General features: G+C 45.3%; 1 protein-coding gene across 4 annotated transcripts in view; it reads right to left on the reverse strand.

Moving 5' to 3' along the window:
• STX18 (syntaxin 18) overlaps nucleotides 1-26,851 on the reverse strand; it is a 120,525-nt gene that overhangs the window by 7,677 nt on the left and 85,997 nt on the right. For all 4 annotated transcript variants that reach the window (XM_025998240.2, XM_025998250.2, XM_072737789.1 and 1 more), the window contains 4 exons: nucleotides 26,522-26,599; nucleotides 26,292-26,358; nucleotides 14,048-14,163; nucleotides 6,696-6,784 (listed from right to left, as the gene is read on the reverse strand). In XM_025998240.2, the coding sequence (XP_025854025.1) occupies nucleotides 6,696-6,784; nucleotides 14,048-14,163; nucleotides 26,292-26,358; nucleotides 26,522-26,599 (350 nt within the window). The remainder of the gene's footprint in view (nucleotides 1-6,695; nucleotides 6,785-14,047; nucleotides 14,164-26,291; nucleotides 26,359-26,521; nucleotides 26,600-26,851) is intronic.

The following is a 26,851-nucleotide window of genomic DNA, read 5'->3' on the forward strand; positions in this document are numbered from 1 at the left end:
ATGGCCAGGACCTTCGTGGAAAGCAAACTCCATCTGGGGGTGGGAGTTCAACAAAACTTGTTTCCTACAGCCAAGTGTAAGGCAGTTATTTAATGAGACCTGGCAGGACTCAGGGTGATTAGGTAGTGTCCAGGCTGCTGACAACATTCACTTACACTAGATTTCAGGATGGTTTCCGATGCTGTCTTGGTGGCCAAACTGTACACCTCACCTCTCATCTGCTGAGTAAGACAGGGAGCAGCAAATGTTGGCGGGCAGGGGCAGGTGATGAACATGCCTGGGACTTCAGTGAGCCAGCCCCTGTGGTCTTGTGGCAACTCCTTGGGTGGCCCTGGACCAGAAACTGGCTTCTGTCTAGCCTGTTATGTGACAGGGCCTGTTTGTGAACAGAGGTGGTGATGCCATCCTTTCCTGCCTGAAGCCCAAGGGAGGGATGGCTCCTTTACTTTCTAAGCTGTATGCCCTTGGGCAGATGACTGGTCTGTGCTTCTGTCTTCATTATTAAAATGGGATGATAATAATACTTAATTAGCAGTTGTTAAGAGGAAGATATGCTAATACACGTAAGTTGCCTTCAATGTGCATGGGAAACAGGAAGCCCTCTAATAATTATTATTTAGTCTCTCTGGAAGTGAGATTCCAGATATGTAAAATGAATTATGAAATGCTCTGGAGGCCCCTTCCACTTCACTTCTCTGGTTTCAAATTTTAGAGGGCTGCTGTGACTTGAGGTCCTCTCTCTCTCTCTCTCAAGCAAGAGAAACGCTCACATTCACTGAGGCTCACAGGCAGCTGCTGGCATCTATCCCCACAGGGACGGGGACTTCACATGGTGCAGCAGCCAACGAGGCCTGGTCAGAGCCGTTGGTCAGCACCAAGGACAGGGCCTGAGAAGGCAAATTCGGCTAGTCCAAGATACACATCACCCATATTCACAGAGATGGATGGAAAGGGGGATATGAGGACTGCATGATGGGTAAGGTGGGCAAGCAGGGCCCAAGAGGCATCGTAGCAGCCAGACTGTCTTTGTGGGCCTCCTGCCATGACCCCCTCCACTCCACACTGGTTGCTCTCAGCACAGACCTGATGTCCCCAGCAACCTCCCCCTGACCTCTCAACTACAGTGGCAGGCACCACATTTAAAGGCCTAAGACTTGGGAATGCTCCATAAAATGGGGCCTGCAACAGCCCCTACCACATAGGTTGGCATATGTTAATAAATGCTGAAGTGCTCAGAGTAGTACTTGGCATGTGGTGTGTGTTACATGCGTGTTAGGCAATACTACTTAACTGCTTTATTCCATTCAGAAGTCAGTTAGATTTCTAAATAGGGGGCCCCAAAAGGGTTTATAATCTGGTTTAAAGGATACAAATCCACACTGTGAGTACATTGTTACAGAAATCCTTTTCTAATCTAATCCTCTTTACTATAGTTTTAAAAAGAAAATCACTCGTACAAAGGCCTTTGAGTATAAAATGAGGCCAGAAGAAGTTATTTGCATTGCCAAGGGGCAAGAGCAGCTAACTGAACTAAAGCCCATGAACCCACAGGGGCTGGAACCCACAGGGGCTCAGCCAAAAAAGCAGGCCCAGGACCTCTCTGGGCATTTCCAGATGTGATTTATCTGTGCCCAACAGCTTTATGCTCATGGCTCTGTGACCCTCATCTCCGTTCCTACCTCTAACTCTGTGAACCTGGAAACTCCCCACGGTATGGACTTCAGCTCTCACCTGTGTGGTGCCCAGATTCTACCAATTCTTACCGTGAGCTTGGCCACAGATCACAAGCCCTGCCAGCCAGCCACCTGTAGCTTCCAGGGGGCTACCACAAGAGACATTGGCTAGGGACACCTTTCATACACATTTAAGAACAGAAGTCATGTGCACTCAGGACAGGACAATTAAGGAATACATCAATACATGCAGGTGGTTTCACTTGAGGCAAGTAAAATGAATGCAGGCTTAGAAATGGAGGTATTTTCTCCATGTAACATCAGAAAACAATTTGGTTTCACTCAGCCTGACCACAAAACATCTGCTTATACTAACTCCAACGTTAATATACCTGCATCATGGGTTATAAATGGAAATTTACTGTGCAAATCATATAACACTCTGCAACCATTTTGGAACATGTAACAACTGCTCCTATGGGCGAAATAATGAGTTAAATTGATATTAAAGGGCTTAATTCATGATTTTACCCTGAGGAAAAATTCCAAAACAGTGATTATGAATTATGACCACAATTTGCTACAACACTTTCCAATTTAAAACCAATAGTGCCATACTTCTTTCATGTTCAGGGTTGAGCCTGTTAAGTAAGATTTAGGCTAGCCAGACTGTAAGATATGGAACTTAGCTATCATTCCCAATTAAGAGAGGTTACCTGGACATTACATAGGTGGCCATCAAAGTTCTGAACATCACATTCTGCCCAATCCACTTGCAGGAACAGGATACAAATCAGGGAGGTCTTCCTGGTTTTGATTATTTTAGTCCCTGACACTGGGATACTGAAATAACTAGCATTACTGGGAATGGTCAGTAGCATATTTTTCGACAGTGACTCAGGACAGGACAATGAAGTGGAAGCATGTCATTATGCACTAAAAAGCCTAATGATGTGAACCTCATGTTCTAGAGAGGTACATTGAGTGCAGATGTGCACGGTGACAGCAACAGCTCTTCACATGGGTGCCGACACTGGCTGAGCAGCTACCATGTGCCCTGCACATGCTACTGTGTTCCCAACAATTCCATAGGGTGGTGATTCCTGCCAATACTCAAGTTCAGTGAGGCTAATTTTCTTGCCCCAAATTACAGATAGTAAGTGGTGTAAAGAAAATCTGTAACTGACTCTGTCAAGTCCCCAGGCCCAAGCTCTGCCATCATCTCTCACTGGGACATAGCATCAGTTGATTACAGACATCCTTGCTGCCAACCTTCCTCTGGGCCTCCCCACTATGTGTCCAAAGGCTTCTACAGGTCATGCATCAGCAAGGGTTAACAAACTTCTGTGCTCACCACTACCTACAGGAGGAAGACAAACGTCTCTGGCAAACAACTGACTCTTATTCTAGCTACTTCATTTATGAAGTGTATGAAAGAAAAAGAAAAGCCTTAACCAGAAGGTAAATTGTGCATACATGTGAATTATCTAAGAGACAGCTACACATATTTTTTTCTCTAACAAAATGCAGTCCTGTTCCATTATTTGAGAGAATATGAAATCACTGTTCTAATAAAATTCTGTACAAATTGAAGAAAAACATGAGATTTTAAGAAACTCATCATCTGGCTCTAAGAAAAGCCTGATGATGTGAACCTCATGTTCCTCATGTTGCCATCATGAACTATCATTTGGCTCTAAGAAGGGAGCGTGACCTAACTGTCCTTCACTTTCACTGGTGGCTCCTCTGCCTCGGCCTGCCTCCCTGTGGAGCGTCTCCAGGGTGAGGTCCCTGGCTGCACCCCTGTCTCCTCAGTATGCACTGCATCGGCAGTGGGACGTCTCCCACATTCATGTCTCTAGCCTGAGCCTCAAATCCTACCGCCCACCAGACACTTCCCAGGGATATCCCAGAGGTGCCTCACACTTGTCTCAAATGAAATTCAGCATCCCCTGCTCTGCCCTGCCCGCTCTCCCTCTGATTGCCAGCACTGTCTTCCCAAGTCACAAAGCTCCAGGATCCTCCTTCCAGTCCAGCCCCAGCCCATCCACTTCCCCACACCTCTCTCATCTTTGCCTCCACAGCCACACCTTGATCAAACCCTCATCACCTCCTGACTGGAATCCACACTGCAGTCTTTTCCTAGCCACCCTACACATTTGAGGCTTCCGGCTGCCGTGTCTGCTGGGCCTGAGGAGCAATGAGCTACTCAAAGTAGTCAGAGAGTGCATTTTGGAACCAGGGAGAACCTGAAGGCAGGCAGGGACCTAGCAAACCACTTGAAATTGTTTGACTTAGTCACTTAACCTCAGAATTATTTTTGCCTGTAAAGAAGAAAGATAGCTTTGCTTACTCTTCCAAAGAGACTACCACAGGCTCCGAGGAAACACCCAAAGCAAGTCCTAGGAGAGTCATGGCTAACGGTACTATCTCTGCAATCAGTTTTGTGCTTCTAAGGTGATGATTTTCCAGAGGAAATCACTCGTCTGGGGGGGTGGGGGGTAAATGCTTGTGAAACCATGTTGTTTATGAAAGATGCATGAAACTCCTTGAGCTCCAGCTGCCGCCTGCATGGCCCCTGATGCTGCTGAGTGTGGCACACACACCGGCGTCCTCTCTGCACACACCTGTGGCTGTGACCTGGGAGCCTGAGCGCTGCCTAGTCTCTTCCACCCCATGCAGTGGACCGCTGTCCTGCCACTCCGCACTACCTGCCACTCTGAAGAGGAAAGGCTGAGGGAACTTGTGAGCTCTTGTTGTCTGCCTGGCACCATGATGCGTGACCCTCCTAGTCAGCTCACTCAGTCATTAGCCCCACCAGGGAGTGGCCACAGGTGGGTCAGTCCTTTATTCAGGCTTAGAGAAGAAACAGGAAGTCTGGAGAGCAAGAAGATTCTGAGTCAGGGCTCTCCCCCTGGCAGCCAAAGTTCAAGAGAGCAGAAGCATGCATCTGGCCACCCTCGGGGCCCAGCCTGCAGACTTGCCCATGTAACAATGCTCAGGGGGGTCCTGGGAGGATGACTCCTCTCCCAGGCTGCTTGTGTTAATTTGCTACACAGGCTACACTCCCTTAGACCACAGATCCCACCAGGGATACCTGTGAACTGTGATACAGGAAGGAGTGCAGGGTTTGGAGCCAAGGTGCAAGGCATTGGACACAGCTTGGCTGCTCTACTGGCCCTGTGACCTTGGACAGCTTTAGAGGCTTTGTGCCTTATTTTTTTCAAATATACAAAGGTATAGTCCTCCTTCACTGGACTGTTAAAAAAATTATATAAGACAACATATGTAAAAGGCTTGGAATATAGGAAGTGCTCGTGAGTATAAATAACAACAATAATTAACTTAAAGTTAGAATGTTCTAGTAGTGCTTACTGATGATCCTGTCCACAGTTTTTTTTTTTTAATTATTTATTTATGATAGTCACACACACACACAGAGAGAGAGAGAGAGAGAGAGAGAGAGGCAGAGACACAGGCAGAGGGAGAAGCAGGCTCCATGCACCAGGAGCCCGATGTGGGATTCGATCCCGGGTCTCCAGGATCGCACCCTGGGCCAAAGGCAGGCGCCAAACCGCTGCGCCACCCAGGGATCCCCTGTCCACAGTTTCTATACTACACTCATCAAAGGCACTCATCCATCTAAACACCACTCTAGGCTCCGGGAATATGGTAATAAAAGCAGACAAGTTCCTGCTCTCGTCACACTTGCATTCTAGTGGAGGAATGAAGGAATAAAGTGGGGTGTAGGGACAGAGTGGCTGGGGGTCACTGCAGGTTGGGTGGTCGGGAAGGACTCTCTGAGGACATAACATTTGAAACCTGCAAGGTATGAGGAGAAGAGTTAAGAGAAAGAACCTCGGGATCCCTGGGTGGCGCAGCGGTTTAGCGCCTGCCTTTGGCCCAGGGCATGATCCTGGAGACCCGGGATCGAATCCCACGTCGGGCTCCCGGTGCATGGAGCCTGCTTCTCCTTCTGCCTATGTCTCTGCCTCTCTGTCTCTCTCTGTGACTATCATAAATAAATAAAAATTAAAAAAAAAAAGTATAAAAAAAAAAAGAGAAAGAACCTTGTCCAAGAGGCTCAAGGCTGGGATGAGACTGAATCCCTTTCTTATTTGACAGAGCTCTGGCTCAAAACTCTACTACTTCTAGAAGAGGAGACTTAGGTGAGAAATCTGTGAATTGATGATTAATAAGCTCTATCACTTATTAACTTGAGGACCATGGGCCAGACACCTTACTGCTTTTTGCCAAAGTTAAAAGGAGATGGTGATGCCCCACCACCTCTGAGAGTGACCATCCAGAGTATCACAGAGAAAATGAGTACCAGCAAAGTTCTGTCCACTAACTGCTGCACAAATTAAGGTGCTGTCATCTGTCAGAGCCACTGAAAGTATATGCCATGTGGGAGCAGTTTCCCAGCTCCTTAGGCAGAGGACAGTGTCGCACCAGGGCAGTGCTAGGAAGCACCTGCTCCCCACCACAGGAAGACATATTCCATTTGGCTTGGTCACACCAACCTCCGGACGAACTGTACACAGACACTGCTGTAAATGAGTTGGCAGGGGCTCTTGCCAGAACTATCAGTTTCCTTTTGAAACTCACCCAGGGAGGATAGCCTACAACTGGCAACTCAACCTTAGCAGTTAACGTGTTACTATTCATTTTTCAGTCTTTACTTATGCTTTCTCCACATTAGCATAACACCAGCAATTCAAACAATTAAAAAGCACCACAGTAGTAATTATAGAAGCCCCATTTAGTCTGGAGGACTATTTTGCTGCAGCTGAAAAGAATCTAATATTAGTAAAATTATTCCAAGGCAATTTCTTCTTTAATTATGCTACTGCAAATTTAAAACTTATGAAAAGCATATTAAGAATTAGGAAATCAAGTGGAAAAGTTGTATCTAAAATATTATTTTGAGAACTCAGTATAATAATCAGGGCAAGGGAATTTAGGATGACCTCCTAACTAACACCAGTTAGCAACACCCGACTGGGCAGAGAACAGCCTTACCATTTGTATTTCTTCTGGGGATAATTCATCGTCACCTTTGCCATCTCCCCAGGTACCTAATTCAGGTTGTGATTCTGCCGGAATATTTTCTGTTAAAAAAAAAAAAAAGAAGAAGAAGAAAAGCAGAAGGCAAAGGAATTCATTTTAGAAGAGGCTGGCTTTGGATGCAGGCATGTTACGAACATGAGACAGTGATAGTTTTGTTCACATCCGGTTAACTCAGGCACGCCTCCACAGTTCTACCATGCTTTGATGTGTGCATGTGTGTGCATACGTATATGTGTGTGTGCAGGGGAAGAAGGCGCCTCACGCACAGCATTTCAGTGCTATGGTGATCTCAGCAATGGTTGCAAACCAAACCAAAGGGACAGTCTTCAAGTGTATTTTACTTCAAAACACAACCCACACACTCATGCACTCCCTCTACTTTTTAAATACTGCCAAATAGATCAGTATTTTTGTTTAAAAAAAAATGCAGGAAGTGACATGCCACTCCCTAATCCTATTCCTGTCCCAGAAGTAACCACTGCCAGTACTTTGATGTAGCCTCACAAACCTGACACAGCCTATGCACATACATGCAGATATCGAACTCCCTGCCTTCCCTACTTCCATCTAGAAATACGTAGTTTTGTGTGTAGTGCTTTCTTTTTAGCACACTATTCTAAAACTTCCCATATCTCAGAGATTATCTTTATATCAGTCACAAAGATCTGTATCATTCTCTTAAATTGATGCATAATATTCCATTGTAGGGAATGTTCCTCGTGTAGCTTACCCCAACTGATAAACCTTTGGTTATCTGGATTTCTCACAGGTATACTGGTACCATGGGCCAGTCCATCCTTAGAGCACTCTTTGGATATCCAGGATGGATATCTGAGCACAAACTGCTAACTAGAGGTGTATGAGCCTTCTAGAGAACTTTTGGACCGCAACCACACAAACAGGTGATGGTCATTTGATGAAGTAAACCAACAGCTCAGGCTCCTAGAAAGGGCTGTGCCACCCAGAAGGACCATGTTAGACAGGCCTGCCTGGCTCAAAGGGAGTGTGTGGAGGGAACAGGGGAGTGGATGGAAAGGATCCCTGGTGGACACTGTAACGGGGTATTTAAAGGTGACTTAGGTTCTGGTGTCTCAGTGGGGCTTTAGGCTTGTCAGCAGGTTGCTAAATACTGCTGCTTTTTCTTCCTTAACCTCAGTAAATCTCCCATAGCTGATCTCAGCCCCACAAGATAGGCAAAAGTCCAGAGTTTTTGTTTTGAGACTGATCAGGGAAAAGAACATATCACAGCACCAATTTAGAGAAAACAGTTTAGGCAGACCCTGTACACAAGGTACTATTATTTCAGATGCATCATCGCAAAAAACCTCCACGTCGTCCAGAACATTGTGGATGTTTAAAATAAATGGCTATTTTTGCTAGAATATTTGTAAAAGACTTATTTATATATGATTTATACATAATATACATGTAAATATAATAAACATATATAATTTATATATAAAAGAGAGGGAGAAAGCACCTTTAGAAACTGGTAAGGTGTTTTTCTGAGAGGACATCTTCGGGTAGGAACCTCTGCACTTTTACCTCACCACACCTCCACCCCTAGAGCCCTCTGTTTCCTACTTAACCTCATCATGGTTTCCAAGTCAAGCTTTTACTTTGACGTTAAGGATAAGAATGTCAAAATTAGAAACACAGAAACACCATTAACATCAGCACCAAGAATAAATGCTCTAAGCTGGAATGTAAAATTTGCTAAGAGGATGCGTGCTCTACAACCTGCCCCTGTTGGTCACTGCCGGGAGCCACTCTGATCTGCTACCCCAAGAATCAGCCTGAAGCACAGCACTCTTCAAACTATCCTCTGCACAGACCTCCAGGGACCCCGGCGCCAGGACCCATGTGCAGGCTCCTTGGTGGCTTAACAGGCCCTCTGCGTGGCCGGGCCCCACCCACCTTGCCAGCCTGAGTCCCTGCACTCCTCTTTCCATGTGCCGTACTGAATATGTCCCATACCACTCCATGCTTTCTAGCCTCTGTGTTCATGCTCTTCCTCTATATCTAAAAAAGTTTCCATTTTAGGTCTGGACTCATTTCTCAGGGCATTTCCTCCTGAAGTCTCCTCTGAATGAATTCTGTTCTTTTCGCCTGTGCTCTCTCCTAGGGCACTACTCACTTTCTCAGGGGCTGAAATCTTGTCCTTCCCATCAATTGTGAGCTCCCTGAGGGCAGGAACCATGGCTCATTCAAAAAGTGTAGAAGTATTCACAAATAACCATACCCATCTTAATGCTAGGGAAAACCAGGGTAACAATTATAGACAGGTACATGAAGGGGGGCATCTGGGTGGCTCAGTTGGTTGAGCGTATGACTTGATTTCAGCTCAGGTCATGATCTCAGAGTCTTAAGATCAAGCCCTGTGCTGGGCTCTGTGCTCAGCAGAGAGTCTGCTTCAGATTCTCTCTCCCTCTGCTCTTCTCCTACTCCCTGCTAGTTCGCTCCCTCAAACACACATATGTACATAAAATCTTTAAAAAAAAACAGGTCCATGCAGACCTCGTGCTGGCCCAGTAAGAATATGGAAGAAGGCCAAAACATATGATGAGGACAAGGGCTGCGTGACCACAGATCTGCTTGATACTGCTAAATGAAAAGTAACCAAACCAATGGCTTTAAAATAAAAAAACAAAACAAAACAAAACAAAAAACCAGGAGTGTGGCAACCAAGAAACCATCCTCTACCTAGAACTATGCCACTTAGTCCTATTCTGAAGTATTTTTTGTCTAAGTTACAGCTCCTGTTTCAAAAGAGAAATGAAAAACTGAATAGTTAGGCCAAAGGATTCCAAATAGCCCAGGCTGACAAAGTCCTTCTGCTCACTGTAGACATTCTAATTTATTAGCGCAATGTCCAGGAGCAGATGTGCAACCCCTCACAGGGAGCAGCTGGGGCTGGGGGAACAACACTGACCCGCTAGCATTGAGGCCGGTCGGGACAGATGAAATGTCAAAGGCCCCCAGAAAACAGGGCAGCAGCACAGAGGTGGGCGGCTGCCTCTGCCCTCCCACACTCGCTCACCTGCAGGCAGGTCTGGGGCTCTGCAGGGCCTCTCCCCACAGCTCCCAAGTGTCTCCAGTCCTGAGGCCCTCCCTGAGCTCTCCGCTCACTGCCACAACCAGCTCAAGTTTCCAGCTGAAAATCCTCCAGGTGTCTTGGACCTAGCCCGCATAGACGAGAATTCTGGTGTTACCCCCATCCCCTCTCCCAGCTTTGCTGCCAGATTCCTCTTCCTCCTGCCTTCTCCTCACAGTCCAATGGGCCACTCACGCCCCAAGCCTTGGTGCTCTGTCCCTCTGTCCCTCACATCTCCTATCCCACCTATGAGTTCATCTGCAGCTCCAAACTACTATGGCTGGAGATGGGGCGCTTCTCTGGACCACCATCTCCATCTCCACCACTGCCCTGACATGTAACGCTGCCACTTGGCATCCGGACTATGGTAGATCCTATCCTACGACCTTGATAAACTCATTTACTGATATTTTTTAAATTTTGGATTCCTTAAAATGTTCTGTATACATCACCAGGTAGTTTATGCATAGAGAAAACTTCCTTTCTAAGCTAGATTTTAACTTCTTTTGCTAGCTATGCCAACCTACTGACTACATTTGAAGGAGGATACTGCCCAGTTCTTGGTATCAAGCAATGGATCTCTCCACATCCAGCTCTACAAACTATAACATAAGACGGGATTTGTGGAATACCTCCTGCCCATGCCACATGCCAGATGCTGCTAGCTTCATATGCCCCCTCACATGATGCTCACAATAAACCACGGCCATGTGATACCACAAGAAAGCACAGGCTCAGAGTCTCAGGACAGAGGCCAGACTGTGAAACAGGTTAGGCTGACCGAGTCCCTTCCATGACTCCGTGCTGCAGCCATATTTCTTCTCTTCCCTTATAGACCCAAAAGCAGGAAACAGATAAAGGTGAGACATGGCAATGGTAATTGCTTTCTTTGGGGTAAAAAACAACAAAATGAAGTATTTAACAATTTGTTACATATGCAGGAATTTGTACGTAGATTAAGTCGTGTACATTTTTAGTAAGTGCTGATTCAGATTTTACTAGTCTTTGGGATTCCTGTAACTAAGGAAGAGAGGGCTACATAACAAGCATCACCAAATGACCTTGAAAGGCAAGGGTGGTTTGTGGAGTTGAGGGGGACAGGGAGGCCAAGCCAGCAGAAGCAGGCAGGTGCCAGGGTGCAGGGGAAAAGACAGGAGAGGACAGGCCACAGGGCATCTCAGAGACATCTGAGGACCAAGACAGACCAAGGTGGGGCAGTGTCTCAAGATGCAAGGAGAGCAGGAAGCAAAGGCAACACTAATGACAACCCACACCCTCTGCCCCACACCCCTGGAAGGTAGGTCTCATCATTTTAAAAATGAGGGAACTGGTGCTCACAGGTGCCAGGTGGTGCTAGAGTTGGGATCATGATGGCCTCAAAAGAGACTCTCTTCATACCGTCCTGTCTCCTATACAGGAATTAGGAGCTGAACTGGAGAGTTCGCTTTCAATATCTGGTGGGCTGGCTTTGTCAGGAGATAACACTGATTATAAAACAGCAAACACTGACCTTAAAATAAAAAATTTAAACTGTAAGGAAAAGGGTTCTTTCACTCTGGTGGCATATTTCCTATTGCCCAGAGGCATTAGGTTCCTTTTATATCAGGAAACACTTCCACGGCAAGTGAAGGCAATGTTCCAGGTCACCTCCCTGCCTCCCTCCTCTCCTCCTTCCTTTCACTGTTTTCAGTGATTTACTGAGCACGTCCTATGTGTCAAGCATTGTCTGGGTGTCAGTGTTACAGTAGTGAACAAAACACAGAAATTCCTGTCCTCACGGGACCTCCATTTTAGTAGGGTAGACAGATCACAAAGGACAGACCCGAGTAAAACAAACAGAAGGGTACTGGCACATGCCAGGAAGAAGGAAAAAGCAGGGAAGACAGAAAGTAACTGGGAGCCTCAGGCCTTCATCCTCCTTTTATTCACCCTCATTCCTCACTCGGGGAAAGGGGAAGGGGGGAGGGACCCCAGCCTGTCTCAGGGGATCGATGCTGCCTACAGACCTGCCCCCTGATCTCCAGACTTGTAAACCCCATTCCCTGCTCAACATCTCTACGAGGCACCTCAAAATTAATATGCCTGGCACTGGGTCGCTGGTCAAACCAATCTCCTGCACCACAGTGAAGGACAGCAAACTTCTCCCTTGTCAAAACCACCACAGCCTTCCCTGGCCCTTCCCTCCTGCCTGTCCTGTATACAGGAAGCAAATGCTGTGGCTCTACTTTAAAATGTAACCAGAATTCCAGCACTCTCCCTCCACTGCCCTGCTACCAGGCATGTCATGCTCCACCATTATCTTGTTTCTGGGTGACTTGAGCAGCCTCTTGTTTCTACTTCTCTTCTCCAAGAGAGCAACCAAAGGGGCTCTGCTCAAACACAGCTGGCTGTGAAGTGCTCTGTGCAAACCACCCCCATGGCTTCCCACGTCCTTCAGAATAAAAGCCACAGTCCTCAAGCATCCTGGTACCTTGGTGTTTCCTTACTTGGTATCCCTCTGCCCTCTCCCCTTGCTCTCTAGCCTCCAGGCTGCTCATCCACCAGGCCAGGCAGGCTCTCTTCTTGGAGCCTCTGCACTTCTGGTTTCCTCTGCCTCTGACTCTTCCCCCAGAGAGACATAGGGTTCACTCCTCACTGCCCTTGGGTCTCTACTGAAACACCAAGCTCTCCAACCTCTCTGACAGGCCAAATCTCTCCTACAACCGGGACCCTCTATTGTATGGCACATACAATGATTGTATACATCTGTGTGATTATTCTATTAGCATCTGCTGGACTATGAGCAGAGGGGTCTTATTTTCTACTCACTACTGTCGCTAGCACCTAGCACAATGCCTAGCACAGCAACACTCAGTATGGGCTCAGGGCTCAGCAAGGGGAGAGAGTTCTTCACAGGGGATCTACCCTCAGCTGGGCCTTGAAAAATCTGTACTGGCTTCTCTCCATTCTCATCAGCCCTAACAGTATTTCTGGAATGAGTGAGTGGACGAATATGCTGTGTCTGCCATGAGTAAATTTGGGAGTAAATGAGGGAGACAGGATATCCCTATGTGTTATCTTATGAAAAGCTGGGCTCCCTTAGGTCATGAGTGATGTCTGTGCCAGTCCTCTGGCCCATGGGGTCAAAGTAGCCAGCAGAAAGGATAGGCTCAGTCCCCAAAAAAGTACCCTAGGTACTGCCCCTTTCTTGGTTTTGATTTTGAACAGGTTATATAATCTCTTCCAAGCTCAATTTCCTCACATGTAAAATGACGATAGCACCACCTCAAAAGACCCAATGAGACCCAATCTGCTGCTGAAGCCCCTGCATGAGCCCAGCACACTGCAGGGCTTGCTCGAGCCTGGTCTCCCCACCTCTCCCCACTGACAACAGTTCGCAACCATGGAGAGGGCCCCTGGCATCTTTCAGGTGCTCATTCCTACACTGTGTTCTGAATCAGATGGAGAGGCAGTACAGATCTGCATATAAATCCGAGTCTGCAATTCATGAGTTTTTGTTTCCCAGCCTCTCAAAGCCTTTCAGAAGGCTCATCAAAAACAGGACCACAAAACCCATCCCAAAGGGCTGCTCTAAGGATGGTGGTGGTGGTGTCTGTAAAGATTCAAGGCAGTGCCTGGCATCTGGGAGATGCACAGTAAATGACAGCCATTGTGGTAACATGGACAAGAGGACTGAGGAAGACACCCAGCCCCTGAGGCCTCAGCATGCTGTCATCCTGGGATTTAGGCAAAGTGAAATCTTATGCCTGTTACACCTGAGACACAGCAAAGTAGGCATGTGCAGGCCACACAGGGTGGAACACAGGTTGGTGCTAACAGGATGCTGAGATCACGGGATAGGGCACCACGTGGGGGCAGGGGAGGCAGTGCCCTACCTTTCCTGAGACCAGCAGGCAAGATTCCCTGAGCACAAAGCTCTTACACTGCTCCTGGTTCTGAGTCCCCAGCCCCCACCCTAGTGGTAAACAGCAACTCAGGCCCTCTCCCTGGACTCTGCTGTTCTTGGGTGACTGGAGGAATCCTCTTGCTCTGTCCCAACAGTTATTAGCTCCAACTGGGGTAGAAAAAAGGTTTCCCCTTCTGTGTTTCCTTTGCTTTATGAAAGTGCAAACATAAGATGTCTAGGACTGTGTTCCTTTTTCTGCTTTGTATTTTTGCCAATATGTCATAAGCAAGAGATGGAAGGCAAGATTTTTATTTCAGTTCATACCTGGACATTCTTCAGTGACAGGTTTTTCTTCAGACTCTTGTGAAGGGTTCTGTGAAACTTTCTCAGAAGACGTGGATTCTCTTGTCTTTGTATGTGGTTCTGGTTCCAACTTAGATCTAAACAAATAATTAGCAATCATATACTTTGCTGACACAAGATTCTTTTCTGACAACAGAGGGAGTCACATGTGACCCCTGCACATGTGTCCTGTGCCCTCTACCAAAGAGCAGAGTTGCTAACCAGCGGCCATCCCAACACACCTCCAGTGGGGCACTTATTAGAAGGAACCAGTGTCACCACCTGCAGGGAGTAGGGGAAGGGAGGAGAATGCAGCCAGTAGGTGCTGAAGGAAAGAATGCACACACCTGCCCCACATACTGATGCCACACTTAACAGGTGTGTGACAAAGGCTGACTGTTGAACAAGTCCAGGAAGCTGGTTATTTCACACCAGTGCAAAGTGTTGCTAAATACACACACACACACACACACACACACACACACACATATTATGTAGTATATATAAGTAATATCTTAAATAAGTTAACTATGAAAGTACAAGTCTTTAAATAGCCACCAGATGGAAGCAACTTGTCTCAGGAACCAAGGCCTCTGCCCTTGGCATCTGCCTCAGGGGTCCTCCTTTGGCTATACTAGTTTCTACTTTCAGGTCTACGCTCAATCTCACCTATTCAAAGAGGCCTACCCTGACTTTCCGATCTCAAGCAGGCTCCCCTACATCACACTGTGCCGTAGCCCTTATCTTCTTCATAGCTATTAAGAGTCACCAGAGTCTCGGATGACTTGCTAGTTCACTTGTTTATTGCCTGCCTTGCTCTACTGGAGGGCACACTTGCAGAGCAGGGTCCTGGGCTATGGGCCATGGTCACTGCACAGCCCTGGGTCCTAGATGAGTGTCTGGCATTCAGTGTTTAATAAATACAGGTTGAATGAATGGATACCTTGTAACGGTCAGTAACTAGTAAGAGAAAGAACTTGTTGATTATGAAACAATAAACCTTATAATAGCTTTCCTGGAATCCATATAGCACTACAAAAATTATGGGCAGACTGCGAAAATGATCTATGATGCATTCCATATTACTAGCCAGGAAGCCTATAAATGAAAAAGAATAATGTAAATACTTATTAGGATGACCCTGTTGATGCCAACTAACATTTACTGTGGGCATATCATGTACTGGGCATTTTTCTAAGCACACTATATGGATAAACTTATTTAATGCCATACATCCCTATAAAGTAGGTAATGGTATTAAAGACCTTCTTATAGAGGAGGAAACAGAGCTATATGGAAATTAGTATCCTGGGAGGAAACTCCCCCCAGGTTACACAGTCAGTACCTGGCTGGGCTGGCCGTGACTTAGGGAACCTACCTCAGAGGCATCCCTTAACGGCTGCTCCATGGAAAGTAGATTCTACCCATCGTGTTCCATGAAAAGGGGCTTCTGGTCAAATGACTCTGAGAAAAGTGGAGTCCAAGCTAGGATGGGTATTTTACTCTACAACTTTTTAGAGCCTTTCAAGATGCTAATAATATATTTTTAATTTCCAAGATGGATGTCTTTCCCAAATAATCTGACTGCAGAAACAATTTTCATGGGGCTTTTGGGAGAAGACTAATGTATTATGAAAGGCTGTTTAGGAATGTTTTTCTACAACATTCATAAAAGAATTTTCAAAAGTAACTATAATATCAGCCTTCCTAAGTGTCCAGTGACTATGGCTGGGAAACAAATCACTCTCAAGCTTAGTGCCTTGAAACGATAATCATTTTACCATCCACCAATGTTTCTGGGCCCAGAAATTTGGGAGTGGCTTGGTGGGACAGTTCTGACTCCAGGTCCTTTGTAAGGGTGCAGTCGGGTGGCAGTTGGGATTGCATCACCCAAAGGCATGCCACAGGAGGATTCCCTTTCAAGAAGACTCATTCACATGGCTGCCAAGGAGGTGACAGACGGGAGCCTTGTTCCTTCGTCAGGGGCCCAAAGCAAGCAGTCTCTGAGGCAGAAGCATCAGTGCCTTTTATAACTGCCCAGAAGTCACACACTGCCATTTCTGCCCTACGCCATGACAAGGCAGTTATAATGGTCCATTGAGGCTCAAGGGAAGGGAATACAGATGTCACATTTTCCTCTCAATGGAGCAGTAACAAAATTGATTTTATTTTATTTTATTTTATTATTTTATTTTATTTTATTTTCAAAATTGATTTTAATAAGACCATGTGGGATGGGATATGTCTGGATGCAACCATTTTTGGAAAATACATCTGCTATCCTAAGTATCACAAATACACCAAGATATTATTATAAGGATATTCATCACAGCACTGCTTATAATAACAAAACAATGACTTAAAGGTTCATCAAAAATGCCAGGTTTACAGTGAGAAGATTCAGGGAAAGAGAAGACCCCATTTATAACAGCCAAAACAAAAGATAAAAAACTAACAACCACAACAACTATTGCAGCATAGACTTAACAAGGAAACCCCAAAACCCATGTATGAAAAACTAAAAGACACTCCTAAAAGATACAAAAATGTCCTATAACAAATAGAAACAGATATCATGTTCTTAGATGGGAAAAAGAGCTATCATTAAGATGTCAGTTCTCGTGGAATTGAAGAAACAAAACAGCTAAACATGGGGGGGGGGGGGCGGGGAGAAAGAGAGGTGAACCATAGAATAGAGTCTTAGCCACAGGAAACAAACTGAGAGTTGCTAGAGGGGAAGTGGGCAGGGGATGGACTAAATGGGTGATGGGTGTTGAGGACACGTGTGATGAACACCAGGTGCTGTATATAAGTGATGAATCACTCAATTCTACTCCTTAAAGTCCAGGACAAGCCTAGATACAAGCTTCTAGTTGTCTTTTCCCAATGAATACTACAGACAGTACCTAATTCTCCAGCAAAGAGAACCTGTTCACATACAGAGTACTGTCAACCTGGGAAGCTCACTGGAACCTTGGCATCCAGGGTTTTCATCGGGAGTCAGTCATGTAGCATGGAGCACCCAAGTGGCTGACCTTAGCTCAGTCTCCAGTTCCCCCACAGGTCAAATCAAATGGTTTGGTCTAGGGCCCCCATCATAATTATACTGTTGGCATAAAGTCGCCAGTGTGGCCCAAGATTCCAGGTCTACAAAAAACACTCTTTGTCAAGCAGGATATTCCCAGAGCTTGGAAGTTATCTCCAGGAACTGGCTCAGAGCCAGTTTCTTTGTAATGTGCAGAGTTGGGACATCCCACACGTGCTGGGTGAACCTTCTCCTGCACACCTTCTGGTCCTAGTCTGCTGAAAGTTTTTACTATGAAGGCTTCATGATAATTTCTGGGCGCGCTCTTATAAAGAGGCAACATTCTGCCAGGCACACAAGGGCAGGAAGAGCATGGCAGGCACTGGGAAGCTGGGTCTGCGACCGCTGGGTCATAGGATGGTCCCTGTATGCTGGAGAATTATTTGCCTATTTTAATAAAGAATTATTTTATATTTCCACAAGTCGTGGATGAGAGTTCCAGCGGTGGCACACCCCCTGACCCTGAACATCTGTTAGTTATCTTAGCCATTCTAATAAATGTGAGATGGTACCCTGTGTTTTTATTCATTTTGTAGTGAAACAATCACATGCGAAAAAATCTTAAGTACAATACAAAGAGCCCTTTTTCCTGAATCATCAGAAAGTAAGTTGCCAACCCAATGCCCTTTCATCTCTTGAGTATTTTAGGATTTCCTGAAAACAAGAGCATTCTTTGACACAACCAGAATACAACCATCAAAATCATGTTGATACACTACTTCCGGACTTTCCCTGGATCCCATTCTAATTGGACTAGTTGTCTCAATGACACCCTTTATAACAAAAAAATCCAGTTCAGAATCACATGGCACCTAGTTGTCATCTGTCTTCAGGCTCCTTTGGCTTAAACAGGTCTACAGTCTTTCCCTGAGTTTCATGACCTTGATACAGAATTGATATGCCAGTTATCCTGTAAGATAGCCCCCAATTGAGTTTGTCTGACCTCCCTTGAGGCTGGATGCAGGTTATGTATCTTCAGTATAAAAAGGGGATATTCTACTTACAGTCTTCTCTGTGCATCCTGTCAGGTTGTCCCTAATTTCACTTTGGTCACTTGACTAAGGTGGTAGCTGCCAGGCTTCCTGATTGCAAAGTTACTCTTTCCTCTTTGTAATTATTAAGTTACGGTGGAGGGAGTGCTTTGATACTATGGAATTATCAATTTCAAACCTTCAATGACTCACTTCTACATTCCTCCATAGATGGACTCATGATGTCCTATTTAGTGGATCATCATCTGCCACTATCATTTATTTGATGCTCAAATTGTCTCTAACCTGACCAGTAGAAGCCCCTTCAAAGTGGCTTGTGTCCTTTTCCTGTCATCCTCTGAGTTCTTCCTTGCTGTCTGCTCTGACAAAATGTTCCAGGCTCATTTTATACTTTCTGTGTCCCGACCCCAGACTTAGCTGTTTCCACAAGGAGCTCTGGTTCCCAGAAGCTGAAACCGCTATGGAGAAGCCAAGATCTGAATGCAAAGTAGGCTTATTGCTACTGGGGTATCACCGCTTCCAGGTCCGTTTGCATACCTATACATACTACTCATTTCCAACTGTATTTATTTCTCTATCTACCTATGCAAACTGCAACCCATGAGTTCACACCAGTATCTCTCCTTCCAATCCAACACCACAGGGTTCATTCTGGCTTTTTCCTTTTCACTTCCCCGAGGACTGTGAATCTTGGTTTGCATCATCCTTATATGTTTACTTATTTGACCAGTACCCCTATATAACCAACCTATCAACTCCACTGTCACTCTGACCCCCACATGGGTGTGCCCCTCTCCTTACTCAGGCTCTGACCTGCTCAGGGAAATGTTGGCCCCCCACAGCACTCATCCACCCTACTCTGCCCTACTCCAGGGCTGCAATACTCAATTGTTCAGGAAGAAGGGCTTAATTGACTTTTAAATAAAGGGCTCCTGTAATGTCTGTAATCCTTTGTGTCGAGAGTATGCTAATGTACCAGTTTTCAATTTAAAATGAATAAAAGACTGCAATGCAGTAGACAGACGAAGTTGAGAGGTTGTTTTTTTTTTTTTTTTTTTTTTTTTAAGCGATAAAAACAGATCTCATTATACACAGAATGTCTATTGCAATCCTCAGGGAAATTACAAATTAACTAGTTGAAGGCACTTTGGAAAAAAGTAATTTTTAAAAAGTCATCAGAAAGATCAGTTTATGCCCCATGATTTATTTAAATTGATTTTTCTAACTGAAGGCTGAGCATTTCACAGTTGCAATCAACACAGTTTCCACCTGGCCAACATCTGTTTCCAGGTCCCTCATTTGGAAACCTTGGGATTCGATTTAAAATTTAAGAAGAGTAGAAAGAGACAGAAAGAGGGAGGGAATCAAACTTTTCAGTTCTGAAACAAAAAAATGTATGAAAGAAATTCTTAGGCTTACACAAAAGTTAAGAGGAAAGTGATTAATATTCCAGAGTGAAAAAAAAAAATATTCCAGAGTGAAGTATGGATCTTTCACTTCTTTTGCCCCAACAAAGGCTCTTGGTAGAAAGAAGTATTTTCGGTATACATTATTATAGTAATATCATTTCAAAAGTGGCTTTCAGACTAAGGTATCCACTCTGGCACAGGTACTGTGCATTCCACAGAGCAGGAAATGCCTTATACTATCGTGAGTAAGCCATCTTCACACCCACACAGATATCTACTGGGCATCGAGCCTCTGCTGCACAAAGTGAGGTCCACACATTGGTACCAGACTGAGCTGTTTGTTACTGGTCTGCTGTGAGAGAAGTATAAAACCCGAGAGTAAGCAAACATGTAGAGCCATCTGATATTGCCACGGAATCAGAAACATGTCCTGCTGACCAGCGTATAGGGTTCAGTTCAGATAGAGCTCTGGTGGCGGGGTTACTCGTGGCAGGAGCTGTGAACCTGACTTGCACAGTGGAATACACATCTGTCACAGTGGGCTGCAAACACCAAACACAAACAAGCTGTCCTTTGCCTCAGAAAGCCTGTTGTGAGCCTGGGGGTCACATCCAGAGGGCCAGATGGTTAAGTATTTTAAACTTTGTAGAACATATATGATCTCCATCTTGTATTCTTTTTTCATTCTTTTTGTTTTGCAAACCTTCAAAAATGTAACAACCATGTGCAGCTCGAGGGCTGTACAAAAACAAGCAAAGGCTAGACTTGGCCCACAGGCCACAGTGTGCTGATCCCCTGTTCTAGACAGTGAGTACTACAAAATCATGGGTGGGGAAACAAGGAGAGGTTGGTAAAAGGGCACAAACTGTCAGCTCTAAGATAAATAAGATCTGAGGATTTAATGAATAACATCTTGACTACAGTTGATGTCACTGGACTGTAAAACTGAAACTTGCTGAGAGAGTAGGAATGAAACAGTCTCACCAAAGGAGGAGGAGGAGGAAGAGGAGGAGATGAGGACGACAGGTATAGGAGGTGATGGGTGTGTTACTGAACTAGATGAACAGGAGCCCTTCCATAGTGATCCCATGTATCAAATTACCACAATGCACACTTTCAATATTTTCCAGTGCTACATCAATTATATGTACATAACTCTAAAATTTTTAAAAGGGACAAAATCACTGCTATGGACCTCATATCATATCATTCGACTTTGTGTTTTCCTTCATTTTTGTTATCATCGTTATCCTCCCCCATCATCAGCAAAATTTCTTGAGCTCTTACTATATGCAGGGTACTGGGTTAGAGCCTGGATATATAAAGGCAAAAGGCACAATGCTGCCCTCATCAAGCTTCCAGTCTAGCTGGGATGAAGGAATCTAACTGTGAACAATATTATGAGTATACTCTGCAAGTACCAAGTAAGTATGCTGAGAGTATGTGTTGCAAGAGTACCAGTGCCTTTCTTTTTAAGCAGAGGAGGAAAAATGAAATGTAGTGAAATTTTGATCTTTTGTACCAACTTAAGGGAATAAATAATAAACTCAAGGCCATGTACCCAGCCATGGGATTAGGGAGTATTTTCAGAAGGGTATTGGCCTGTTTCAGGAGTGAATGGCTCCACAGTGAGCAGGGCTGAGGAAAATGTAATCGAGGCACAAGGCAATGCAGGGACCTGGAAAACTCTTTACCCTAAGTGTTCCTCAGGCTTGTTTGACCACGGAAACTGTTTTGAGAGGAACATTTACTTAGGTCACCAGGATCTCCTCAGATACCTTAGGAAATTCTCACTTATATTATTCTTCATTAGAATTTTAACAGCAGATGTGCTAATATTCTGGAAATTAACTTGGAGCTACACTGATAATGCAGAAAGTGCTATAGAGGTGCCTAGTCCTTTCTCCGTAATGTTTCATCTCCCCCAACGTGAGAAAAAACCATCTCTCAGATGTTTGAACCTTCTCAACTCTCCCTTGAGACAGGAGAAAATAGCCCAAAGTTCCCACTTTAAGAACATCCTCGTACTACTGAAAGTAATGTGTTCAAATATGGGCCCAAACCAGCAAACTTTAAAGTGAGGTCACAATGGGCAGACACAGGACCAGATGCCACCCCCCTGCCCCGGATAAGAAATAGCGCTTTAAAAAGACAGGTCTTATATTTTAAAGTTTGAATGTGTTCCAGGACTCCTATAGAGTTTATTGTGCCTCCACAGACAATCCTCTGAACTCACAGAGAAAAGAGTTATCAGAGGTTTGTAGTGATTTCTAGACTGCCACCTTAAACCTCTTCCCCAAGAACAAGCCAGTAATACAGAACCTGATTACTTTCTGAAAAGGAGAGATGTTTCTGATTAATTCAGATGGTTTTAGAGGATATTCCTGGGAGGGCATGTGATAGTTCAATTATAACCAAAATATTAGTGCTTTAAGGTAATTGGGAGGATAATGGGGATATTTCAAACTCTTCTGGGACGACAAGGCCACTTGTGCCAGTGTTGTGTCCAATGGTGGCCCACAATCTTCCAACTTACAAACTCACTGTGTAGATCTGAGAAGCCAGGAATGAGTGACCATGTCTCATTCCTTCCTTCATTCAAGAACCATTAATTGAGCACCTGCCCTGCAACAGACTCTGATCAAGGTGCTGGGACCACAGAGATGGAAGACACAGTGTCCCTGCCTCCAAAGGACTCACAGTTTTCTAGCAGGAGAAAGAAGAGATATGTGACCCCAATAAAAGTTATCACCCTCATGTCCAGCTTAAGACAACTAGCAGCAGGTGCCACTGTCAGCTCAAGATAGTACAGTTACTAGGGGAAGGAGAGAAAAAAGTCACCTTTAACAACAGCACTACCCTTCTAAGAAAACACAGTCATAGAGAAAGGAGTAGCTGAGACTACTGCTGGCTTAATAAGCAAAACATTTCACCCGTTTTGGAATAAGCACCCTTTGCTATGAGAGATCAGTGTATTGTTACCATTGTAAGAAAATGAACACCAACAGAGAGAATCTTTTTTCCTACATTATGAAAAATTCAGAATAAACCATCAGTTCTTCACTAACACATATGCTTTACTTCAGTCAAGAACAAAAGAAACATGACAGTAGCAACTCTGCCATAAAACATGAGCAGTTGGGTTTCTCAAATCTATTTTATGAGAATGATTTTTTATCAGTAACTATCACCAATCAAAACAGAATAATCCAAAAACAACCTACAAATCCAACTTGACAATAAAAACTCTGAGAGTCAACTTATCTTCAGGCAATCGGTCATTTATTTAACTCAACAGCCCTCAGTGATGGCTTCCCCAGCCCAGGACGGGTATCATCTGCGTGGCAGGCTCGGGTGGTACAATGGCAGCTCTCCAAGAGCACATGTGTTACCCCAACACAGTTGGGCATGTGATAGTTCAATGAAAGCCACACAGAAGGAGCTACTAGCATGGCCTGCAGGAGCCAGGAAGTCTTTACAGAGCAAGCAACATCTTAATCGGGCCTGGGAGGACAAATAGAAGTTTGCTTGCCAAAGGAACGGTGGGAAAGGGGCAGAAAATATGGAGATACAGGAGGGGCATTCTGGGCAGAGACATCAGCAAGGATTAAGGCATGAGGGCTTCAGAGAATAAGGCCTCTTTCGAACACAAAGTCACATATGGTCAGAGCAGGGATCTGCAGGGACTGATCAAGAAGCAGAGGCTGCTGTCCGGTCATTGCAGGCCTTGGCTGCCATGCTGTGAAGTTCAGCCTCTGTGAGATGTGGGAAGCAAGGGAGTGGCAAAAATTTTTTTTTTTTTAAATTTTTTTTATTTATTTATGATAGAGAGAGAGAGAGAGAGAGGCAGAGACACAGGCAGAGGGAGAAGCAGGCTCCATGCACCGGGAGCCCGACGTGGGATTCGATCCCGGGTCTCCAGGATCGCGCCCTGGGCCAAAGGCAAGCGCCAAACCGCTGCGCCACCCAGGGATCCCGGGAGTGGCAAAATTCTATGTGTGTTTTAGGCCAATGTCTTCTGGGACAAGGTGAGGAAAGAACTAAGGGGAGGCTGGACTACATTGTGAGGGTCACATAGTTATTTCCCCCAAGGTCTCTTGCTCAAAGTAATTGGCACAGGGCAGCTATTCAGCAGGAGACGAGCCTGTACTTGACTGTCAAAATGAGAACAACTCCCATCTGACTGATTTTAATTTGTCAAAACCTCTCCTGAGAATGAGGAAGTGAAGAGGCAGCAGCCAAAGCCTCTTCCCACTTTTACCTGGGGTACCTACTAGGTCTCAAGTGTCAGGGTCTGCTTGGGTGAGGAAGCAGAAATGGGCACCTCTCCCACTGGTGGTGCAGGTGACCTCTACCCTGTGTGGATGGTAAGTCACTGGAAGCCAGAGCCTGCCTTTCTCCTTCAGGATGGACCCTGGGCACCCCTCTACCTGCACTCCTCCCGGAGAGGGGACAGCATTCTTCCCTATCATCCCTGTCCCAGATTCTCCTCTTTCTGTGTCCAACACAAAGGCTACTGTTTGAGAAGTCTGCCGTGTTACCCTGCCATTCAAACCTTGGTTCAGCTGTGTGAGGCTGGGCCAGTAACCCAGATTCTCTGGGCCTCGATGCCCTCTATCAAACCAGATACTAGTATTTATTATTAGCAGAGTAGCTGGGAGGATCAAATGAAACTACCACACTGGCAAACACAGGATGAATGCTTAACTGTAGATAACCATCCAAACTAACATGTTAACATTCACTGCAAGCACTGTATCTATACCAGTGCATTTTTTTTAAAGATTTTATTTATTCATGAAAGACACACAGAGAGAGAAAGAGACATAGGGAGAGGGAGAAGCAGGCTCCATGCAGGGAGCCCGATGTGGGACTCGATCCCAGGACTCTGGGATCATGCCCTAAGCCAAAGGCAGATGTTCAACCGCTGAGCCACCCAGGCATCCCTATACCAGTGCATTTTGTTCTCAGGACCCAACAAAATAGGTATTTAAAATTTTTCCATTTTACAAGGGAGAAAACTAGAGTATAGAGAAACCGCCAGAAGTCACACAGCTTGTAAGTGGCAGAGGCAGGTCTCAAACACTGGCTTTCTAGCCATGGAGTGTGAGCTCTGAGGCATGGTGAGATGCTGCTCCGTCGCACCATTTCCCCTCCCGAACTTGCTCATGGGCTAACTGTGACAGATCTTAAGTTGGCTTATTTCTCATGTTTCCACAGCAACCCAGATTGACTCTAAGCTCCTTGAGGGCAGCAACTTTATCTCTTTATCTATCTATCCTCATCGTCTTGTGTAATAATTATTTGCTGACAGATGATGTGTCAGCTTACTATCCCCCACAAATGCTTCTATTTGTTGGCATTACAATTTCAAATCTGTCTCACTAGTGCACAGAAGAGTTAATACAGCAGGCCTAAGACTGCCCTCCCGGGGAAGGGCCTATGTGCAGGTTCAGCCCTGTGCTGGCGTCTGGGAACTGGGACTTCAGGAGGGTAGTGTGGTTTCTGCGGAACACCTGCCTTCCTTCTGCGAAGTCTGGAATTTGTGCATGTGCCAACTAGAAGATGACCCTGTGACCAGCCTCTGGCTGGTAAGTTTCCAAAGAGCTTTCCCAGTGGGCATTTCACACAAGTTGTCACAAGTAACCATCCTGTGTGACTCCACTGGAGGAGACGCTTGGAAGCCCACTCCTGGTTTCCTTTGTACATCCCCATTCCCCTTTGTTGTTTGCTCTGCACCTTTTCACTGTAACAAATCTCAGCCGTGAATCCCGCAAGTCCTCCAAGCACACCATCTGCCCCTAGGGTGGTGCTGGGCATCTCAACATAATAAGAATTAAGAAAATTGGTCCCCAGGTAGTATGTTCTATTACCTACTGAAAGGATGCCCTAAAATCTTTCCAAGGCCAGTTTAAAAGTGGTCAAGAGTTGAAGCCTGGACCCAGCATTCCCCGCTCATTTAAGAATCCTATCTCAGGCTGGCTGACCAGCTGTAAGGGAAGTAGTTTTGAGTCCCTATGTTCTAGAAGCTGGCATGCATCCCCCCAAGGGGAGGATGGGTCAGGAACAGACACATGCCCCAGCAGATCCTGAAGTCTCGCTCTGTTGCTTCTTGATTGTGGGGGCCTTGTGCAAGTCACTTAACCTCCTGGGGTTTTAATGTCCTCACCTGATTGACAACAGCACGTGGCATCGAGTGATTGCTCTGTTAGAAAGGAGGCACATGACAAAGATGACCTGAGGAATGCCTCCCAGGGGAGCACTGGCTGCTGTGCCCCAGCTTTTGCCTCAGGAAAACACTTGAAGAGGGAGCAAGGAGAGGAAGCAGGGGCAAAGAGAAAGACACAGGATGGCTAAAACTGCCAGCCACCCAGCATTATTAACAGGAGATGGGCTGGAGCACAGATTCTGAAATAACAAGCAACCTGGGCCCCAAGTGCAGCTCCGTCACCTCCTGACTATGGGACCCTGAGTGAGTTACCCAGCTTCCCAAGTGGCAGCCTCCTCATCTGGAAAATGAGGATAAGAATGGTACCTGCCCCACAGGGTGGTTGGGAGCTAATGACAAATCTAGTACAAATCTTTTTGCCTGGCACAAAGGCAGTGCTCCATAAGTCCTAGCTACAGCATTTTGTGAAAAAATCCAAGTACCATATGTTGTAAAGCATAAGGACTCTATAAACATTAGTTGCTATCATTACTATTATTAGTTAAGGAACACCAGCAGAGACGATACTTACAGTCTTTTCTTATCCACCACTCGTTTAACTCGGATGGCTCTTTGTTCTGAGTAAAGTTTACATACTCCTGTTGTAGGGGAAAACACCAGAACAGAGACCATTTAAAACCGCTTCTCAGGCAATGGTGTCATTAAGTTTAAGGAGACACTACCGTCTTCAGCTAGCAAAGCTAAATGTTCTATCATCTATCGTGAAATGCCACATTTGACCTTTAAGATAAAACGAAATACTTTTTAAGTAATCTTCGATGAAATCCAGAACTGCACTCCTGTGCTCCTTCACTTGCTGGGAGTGTATCTCCTTGTGGGCTGGAACAGAAAAGGACAGCAGTCAGACGTTTGTGTTCAATTACACAAAGGAACAATTCATCAGCTTCCTCAGAACAGTTTCTTTATGGAAAGTATTTGTAAAAATACAGCAATAAAACAAGTCTGTGTCAAATGACATTACATTTTTTAAAGAGGAAGATTTATTGGGCTTCACAAGAGTAAAAGATTAAACCTGCAGAAAACTATAGTCAAAGAATTTATGGTTTATTCCAGCACGCAGGGATCATAGTG

This window comes from Vulpes vulpes, chromosome 14, assembly GCF_048418805.1.
Source record: "Vulpes vulpes isolate BD-2025 chromosome 14, VulVul3, whole genome shotgun sequence".
Lineage (NCBI taxonomy): Eukaryota > Metazoa > Chordata > Mammalia > Carnivora > Canidae > Vulpes > Vulpes vulpes.